The following is an 8,139-nucleotide window of genomic DNA, read 5'->3' as shown; positions in this document are numbered from 1 at the left end:
TAAAAACATTTAATTAGGAAAATAACATTTTTATGTAGAGATGTGAAATATCTATAAAATATTAATAATAGTTATAAATTAAAGTGAATCTTAAAATAATAATGATTTATATTCTTGATATTTCATAATTCTATTTTTAAGTTTAATAAATAAACATTTTATAATTTAATACATGCCATAAAATTATATGTATTATTAGCTTGGGATGACATTAAAAAATGAAAATATTTCTGCAAATTTATAAATAATATAAATTGTATTATTAAAAATAGTATAAATTTAGATTAACTTTTAAGAGAAATTAAATCCTTTGAAGTGTAATTTTTTTTTAATTTGTAATAAAAAATATAAACTCACATTAAAGCTTTAATTTGAATTTATTTTTTAAAATAATTTAGTAAGTAATTTATTTATAATTTCTTTTATAAATAAGTAAACGCCTCTCCCTTTAATTTCCTTTACTAATAAAACTACTTCACAAAATGTATAATTGAAATATGTATTATTGTTTCGAATCAATTGAAACCCAATATATTATACAAATACATATAATATTAACAAAACTCCTGTCCTGCGTAGTATTTACTATACTATAGATACATATATATATTATTGAATACCAATTCATTCTTGCAGCAGACCATAAGATTCCTCCTGCATGCATAATATTTTGCTGTGAGCTAACCCATTTGTGTATAAATAAATCTGTAAATAAGAAACACTTTACACTTAATCGGTGTTAGTCTGAATAAATACAGATTCTCTTCTGATTATGTGGCACTATCAATAAGGACTTTCAATTTCAACCACACCATCCATCAGAAATGTTTTATTGAGAGAGCCATCAGAGGCTGATTTAATGGATAACTAATATATACAATGTTACAAGGCGATCACTCTTTGAATTTAAGCAAATACAAAAGATACTGTCCATACCTTTATTAATGACTAATGTCTAATAAAAATATACTGCCCATAGGCATTCATTAATGACCATTACAAAAATATACTGCCCATAGGCATTCATTAATGACCATTACATAATAACCAATCCATTAAAGTGAAATATACTGGCGTTAATGGCCTTATTATATATACCATATACATTGGTATCCAATTCAATCGATTACGACTTACTGTTTCAAGTCACAGAGGCTGATTGAATCTGTTACGGAGTAAACGACGTCGGAGGACCTACGTAGCTTTCGCAGGGGAAAGCATCTTATCTTTTCAGGGATATTTTTCTTGTCCGAATATACGCCCAATAAGGAGAGAAATGCGCTGGACACATTTGTGACGCACCCATTATTTTTATCCAGCCAAACCCAGACCCTAGCGACAATTTCAGGCAGTTCAGGTCATGGGTTTTTCTCTCCCTCTTTTTTTATAGTTTTCCATGTCGTGTTCTCTGGTGACTGTTTCAATATCTTCATTCAAAGCTCGCATCGGTTCTGATCTTGAGGTGTTTCTCATATTTGTTCAAGGTTCTGAGATATGCTTACTCTGTCAAATGTCAATCCTATGCCCTTAGACATAGAGATCTTGATCCCGGAGGTTTCTCCTGCGTTAGAACAACCAGTCAGAAAAGAAATTACAACATTGCTTACAACAGAGAAGACCATGTGCAGCAAAGATCTTGACAACAGTCATGCAAGGTCCAATGGGAGACTGATTACTGATGGAATCAATTGTCTTGAAATTATTCCAGATTGTTATATCAGACCTCCCAATGAGAGGCCAAGGCTGAAGGAGGTGGTTCTCTCGGACTTTATCCCTTTGGTAGATCTTGACAACTTGAATGGCTCTGCTAGGCATACGGTGATTCGTAATATGAAGCATGCTTGTCAAGAATATGGATTTTTTCAGGTGCTTTTTCTTTCTATTTCTTGAAGGAGATATTGCATTAGATAACTAATTAAGATAAATTCATTTTAACAATGTCTAAAAATGAAAAAAAGGACAGTAGCAGACATCTCTGGCTTCTTAAAGGCTATAAGGATGGATACTGACTGCTTAAAACATTTAGCGATGGCAACTATGAAGGGAATAATAGTTGGGTTATTTCTTTCTGTTTCTTTGATTGCTGTTCATCTTTAATTAATTTGGGACTGAAATATCTTCTATGATGTATGGTAAGAGTAAGGCACGCGTATAATGTGACTTTCACACAGAAATCAATTTTCTACCTAGAGAAAATTTGCCCTGCACGATGAAATGACATCCTATGTAGGGAAATAACATTCTGTGTAGATTCTGTATAGCAGATAATTTTTCCTTTCTTTCTTCTTGAATTTAATAGGATGTGTTTTTAAGTTGAATTTAAATTATTGTATATTTTGAAATATTTTTGAAATTTGAGGAATATTAGTCAAATCAAACCATTTGAATTTGCTACTATCTATCCTAAAAGTGGCTAAATATACATGCTAATCATATATATTTTTGGTAAATTCAAGAGATCGAACAAGGCACCTATTCATTCGATGATATTAATGTAGATTATTTTTCGGTTCAATTAACGACAATAGATTTGATTAGCCTCTGAACACCTTTCTACGATGACCGTCTTTTATCTATGTTCATATAAATATCTGGAGGTGAGAAAATCTTGATTACATCGTTTATCTAAATGCTCAATAGATAAATACTTTTAGATGGGTGCCGTTGTGGTAGGGGAATCTGGACTTGCATACTGTTTAGCTGTTAGCTTTTGCCAGTGCAGCCATGCTCTGATACTTTTTCAGTACTATGTTTGTCTAGATTTCATAACACTGGAAGTCCTTTGCAATGTGTTCTCAGATTGTAAATCACGGAGTGCACGAGACGGTGATCCGGAGAACGCTGGAAGTTGCGAGAGAATTCTTCACTATGCCTGCGGAATACAGAGAACATTTGTATTCCGAAGACCCCTCACGCGTTGTACGCTTGTCGACTAGCTTTAACATACAGAAGGAAGATGTTTTTAATTGGAGGGACTTCCTGAGACACCATTGTTATCCGTTGGAAGATTATATTGATTATTGGCCTACAAAACCTTCAGATTACAGGTGCATATAACAGAGCTTCCATTTAAGGAATCCTTGAAAAATTATGTTTTATTCGTTCCATCTGGTGTATCATTAACTATAGTACTGTTGTGCTTGATTTGAATGAAGAGAAGTTACTAGTAAATACTGCACAGAGGTTAGAGCCTTGACTCTACGTTTGCTAGATGCCATATCAGAGAGCCTGGGACTAGAACCCGATTTCCTGAATAAAGCTCTTGGAAAACATGGCCAACATATGGCAATAAATTATTACCCTCGCTGCCCGAATCCAGAGCTCACCTATGGCTTACCAAGTCATACAGATCCGAACGCTCTCACGGTTCTTCTCCAAGAGCAAATATCCGGCTTGCAAGTGCTTAACAACGGAAGTTGGATCGCTGTTCACCCCATTCCAAATTCCTTCGTAGTGAACATTGGAGACCAATTACAGGTAAAGCCCTAGATCAAACCCCGGATAATTGTAGCCCGTAAAGTAGAATGACAGTATATACTCATAGGCAAGTTGTTTAGTTTTGTGATGATATTGTTCTTCTCTCTGTTTCAGGTTTTGAGCAATGGAATATACAAAAGCGCAATCCACCGTGCTATAGTGAATTCCACAGTATCACGTATCTCTATTCCAACGTTTTACTGCCCTTCTCCTGATGCAGTAATAGAACCCGTCTCTTCGTTGACCAACCCTAATAGTCCTGCTCGTTACAGGAAATTCACTTACGAGGAATACTATAACAAATTCTGGAGCAAAAGTCTGGACGGTAAAACCTGTTTGGATTATTTCACTGTTCATGACTACCAGCAGGTCAGTAAAGGATGAAGCCGCATGCCATGATTTCAACGGGTTCACGTTGCAAGATATCCTCTGATCTCTCTACGTACGTAGGCATTCTTAAAGCAGTAATCCCGCTATGTATATCGCCACATTTAAGTTATTTTAGATGCACATGTATAAGTTAATAGCCCGGAACATATAATGGTTAGATTTAAATTAGTTTCGACTCCCACTGTATATACTCCACAATGTACGTTATTTGTTGCTCTGGCTTGCGGTGAAGTAGATAACAGCTAGATATATAATTGTCAAAGTTCCGCTAATGACAAATCACATTGTGATATTCGGGCATATACGTTATTTATTTCTTTGCTTTGCTGTAATTTGAAATCCCACTCTGACATTCGAGCATATACGTTATTTATTGGTTTGATTTGTTGTAATTTCAAATCAGTCTGTCATATTCTCGCATATACGTTATTTATTGCTTTGATTTGTTGTAATTTCAAATCTGTTGTCATATCCTACCATATATCTGTCATATTCTAGCATATACGTTATTTATTGCTTTGCGTTGCCGTTAGCGTACAATTGAGATATATAATGAACGCGTAGTCTAACGAGGGAGGGGAAGAGTTGCCCGGAAAGTTCTGAAAATTTTAATTATATTTAGAGAAAATTCATTGTAAATCTAAGTTATAATTGTTAAACTTCAAAATTTTAAGCGTTCTTATATTTTTGATGGTGCTGAATTCATTTCCACCATTAAAAGCACGATTCAAACACTGTTTCTATAAAAAAAAATTGAAATTTCTTTGCTCCCACTTTTAACAGTAAAAACAATTCCTCCACCTTATTAGACAACTCCTATAATTGATGTATTGATAAGCTCTATGCATCCGGCTCCAAAATGAATGGCACCTTTATTAAATATCTGGAAATAGTCTAGTGGGATTTAAAATGCCTTTAAATTAAATCTTATCTATGTACTCTGAATAATAAATAAGAAGTGGCTGGACTTAGATGCCTTAAAGAGCTGGTTGGACCTCAAATGTCTCATTGGACTTCACGTCTTTAAGTGCAGTTGTATCTATGTACTCTTTCTTACCTCTTTTTACTACTCTAACTTTATTGGTTAATTCTAGCTAACTCAGAACATAGCAATAAATATATATAGTAGAGTGTAGAATGCATAACCATTGTAGACTTTAAGTGTGCTTTTTTGGAAAGTTTCTGATTTATTTTATGATCTAATTTGTTTTAAATCCAATCCAGATTCATTGAAATCAAAAGTTTGACAGGTGAACTCTTCACAATAGAAGTGCTGCCCCAAAAGTTTTTGAAAGTGTTCAATCCATATATGCGGTCAAAAAACTAGTTTAAACAACACAAATCAAGATTTTGACACATTTTTCACTAGATTCCAGCCATAAATCAATGAAAAACTCTAAAAAGTGGCACTTAAAGACTACTCACATAAAAACTATTCAATTTGATTAATAGTTGCACTTTTGAAAATCAATAATAGTTGCACTTTTAAAAATCAATGAGGCGGATTATCTATATGTTGGATTTTCACATTCACCTCCTTGGGAATAGATCATGTGGACTAACCACTAGTCTGGAATCGACCCTTGGACCATTCAAAAATGTAATGATAATGGTTTGGAAGTTTACTAAAGCCTATGGGTTTTGGTGTAATGGAAAACCTCTACATGGCATCAAAGACTTGCCCAGGGGTTATTCCCCAATCTACGGGTTTTGGTGTAATCGAAAACCTCAACATGGTATCACAGCCTTGGACCAGGTTCAATTCCCAAGGTTTTGGTGTAATCGAAAACCTCAACATGGTATCACAGCCTTGGCCCAATCGAAAACCTCAACATGGTACCACAGCCTTGGCCTAATTGAAAACCTCAACATGGTATCACAGCGTTGGCCCAAGTTCGATTCCCCAGGTTTTGGTGTAACTGAAAAGCTCAACATGATATCATAACATTGGCCCAGGTTCGATAGTACCACAACCTTGGCCGAGGTTCGATTCCCGAGGTTTTGGTGTAATCGAAAACCTAAACATGGTATCACAACCTTGGCCCAGGTTCGATTCCCAAGGTTTTGATGTAATCGAAAACCGCAACATGGTCTCACAGCCTTGGCCAATGTTTATTCCCCGAGTTTTGGTGTAATCGAAAACCTCTACATGGTATCAAAGCCTTGGCCTAGGTTCCAACCACTCAAAAAAATAATGATAATAGTTTGGAAGTTTACTAAATCCTACAAGTTTTGGTGTAATGGAAAACCTCAACACTATAGTCTTATAAACATATTTTTAATGGTTTAGCCAAGATAATATTACTAATTTAGAAGTTTAAAGAGGATTCTGATGTAATGGGATTTTTTACTTAGTATTAGAGTTTTCATTCAATAATGAATTGGGTGAACTTACACTCTATGAACATGGGACTCTCGTGAACAAAGTTACAACATATGAACATAAGATTAATGGTGTTGTCTAACTATTCAACTATTGATAAAAAATTTAGTGAAACTTTGATATCTGTTTTTTAAAATGAGTTTTTAAATATATATATATATATATATATATATATGTATAGATATATATATATATATATATATATCTATGGATTCAAAGCGTTGAAAAACATATAAGGTACTTGGATTATGGAGAGTTTATAACTCAAACTTATGATTCCAACAAATTCTTAGAAAATCCTAAGCAAATTACACTGACAAATAAATGAAAAAACCCTCACCTATAGAGTAATTACAGAAACACATAGTATCAACCACCCACTTAACTTAATGTTCTTAATTTGAAAGTTACTCATGCTTATTTTAGTTTAGTGAAAAACTTCAACAAATTTCTCTTATATCTCCAATAATAATTATAATATTTAAAAGTATACTAAGAAATACTTAAAACTCTTCCACTTAGAAGGGAAACAATCAAACTCAGTAGCTACCTATTTGTTTTTGTTTGTTTTTCTTGTTAGATTTTCCATTACACCGAAAACTGTTGACATTAGTAAATTTTCAAACCAATATCAAAACATGTTGGCATTAGGAAACTTCCAAACTATTACATTACCTTTTCTAAATGGTCCAAGGGTAACAGCAGTCCATGTAATTGATTCCTAACTAAGTGTAAAAAGCCAACACCCGTCAAAGGCAAATCGGAATGGAACCTGAGCCAAAAGATATGAAATGAAAAAAAGTAAAAATCGGCAGATTTATCTTTACAGGATTTTGTTAGTACGTTTTATTGCACATGGAATAATAAAAGTAAGATTACATGAAAATATTCAGTTTTGGTATCCACCCCGTGTGATACAGTCAAATTCACAGGATGTCCGTTTGTTTTTCTTCCATGGGTATGGAATTGTAAAAAACAGGCTACTGGAAGTTCTAGATTCATATATCAAATCCATTATATAAATATATCTGTTTCAGTATCTTCACCATAAATAATTTCAGTATCAATATGCTACAGGATATTGATTGTTTCTTTGTTTTACAGCAAAAAAGAAGATTACGTACAGATTCTGTGTTTTCGTTTCCTTACCCTACGTGAAACAAATAATTCATTGACAACAGACATTGCTGCCCACAGGAATCCCGAAACCATGGTGGGCTGTAACGTTCAAAAAATGGAAATGTGTCCTCCACAGCTCCATCAAGTTGTCCATTTAAAGCACTGGTTACCACATATTCCTGTTCATGACAAAGCTATGGTTCATGCAATATTTCCAATCGTACCTCCCTTACTATGCTTTAATCTAAAGTAAACGGTGTGAACACGCTCTCCTTGTAGGTACGTTTCAAATTTCACAGTTAAATGCAACAGTGATAATTGTTTTTAATAAATTATGCATGAAATATCTCATTTTATAATTAAAGGATAGGAGAGGCGGCGACCATCGAAATTGTTTTTAATAAATTATGCCTGAAATATCTCATTTTTTAATTAAAAACATAGGAGAGGTGGCGACCATGGGAATTGTTTTAATAAATTATAGCTTGAAATATCTTATTTTTTAATTTAAAAAAGTATAATAGTAGTTCAACTATTTGATGTTTCGATTTTCGACTTATATTTTAGATATTTTATTTAAAACATGATAAGAATGTTGAAATTTTAAGTTTAAGTTGTGAATTTTGTATAATCTAAATGTTTGAAGAGTGTTTTTTCAAAACATGGAATATATAAAAAAAATTAAAACCATTTTGATGAATGAAAAATCACTGTCTTTATTCCAAATTATAGCACTGAATTTCAATTAAAAAGAGATAAAACCTATGTAA

At 33.3% G+C, this 8,139-nt stretch overlaps 1 protein-coding gene across 1 annotated transcript; it reads left to right on the top strand.

Moving 5' to 3' along the window:
- Nucleotides 1–1,472: 1,472 nt before the first annotated feature.
- On the top strand, nucleotides 1,473–4,205 carry LOC149156030 (protein DMR6-LIKE OXYGENASE 2-like). Its single transcript, XM_089441555.1, has 4 exons — nucleotides 1,473–1,866; nucleotides 2,800–3,047; nucleotides 3,156–3,477; nucleotides 3,592–4,205. The coding sequence occupies exons 1-4, from the start codon at nucleotides 1,495–1,497 to the stop codon at nucleotides 3,859–3,861; spliced, it is 1,212 nt and encodes a 403-aa protein (XP_089297681.1). The 5' UTR covers nucleotides 1,473–1,494; the 3' UTR covers nucleotides 3,862–4,205.
- The last annotated feature ends 3,934 nt before the right edge of the window (nucleotides 4,206–8,139 follow it).

This window comes from Pinus tabuliformis, chromosome 9 (assembly GCF_031772625.1).
Source record: "Pinus tabuliformis cultivar Carrire ecotype Pingquan chromosome 9, CPIR1, whole genome shotgun sequence".
Classification (NCBI taxonomy): domain Eukaryota; kingdom Viridiplantae; phylum Streptophyta; class Pinopsida; order Pinales; family Pinaceae; genus Pinus; species Pinus tabuliformis.
This window is presented reverse-complemented; position numbering and strand designations above follow the sequence as displayed.

Bases quoted from the DNA above. Each gene is read 5' to 3' on its own strand.
- LOC149156030 (XM_089441555.1), top strand. From the start codon at position 1,495: ATGCTTACTCTGTCAAATGTCAATCCTATGCCCTTAGACATAGAGATC. The intron at 1,867-2,799 runs GTGCTTTTTCTT...ATGTGTTCTCAG, and splicing joins AAGAATATGGATTTTTTCAG to ATTGTAAATCACGGAGTGCA. The intron at 3,048-3,155 runs GTGCATATAACA...ATTTGAATGAAG, and splicing joins ACAAAACCTTCAGATTACAG to AGAAGTTACTAGTAAATACT.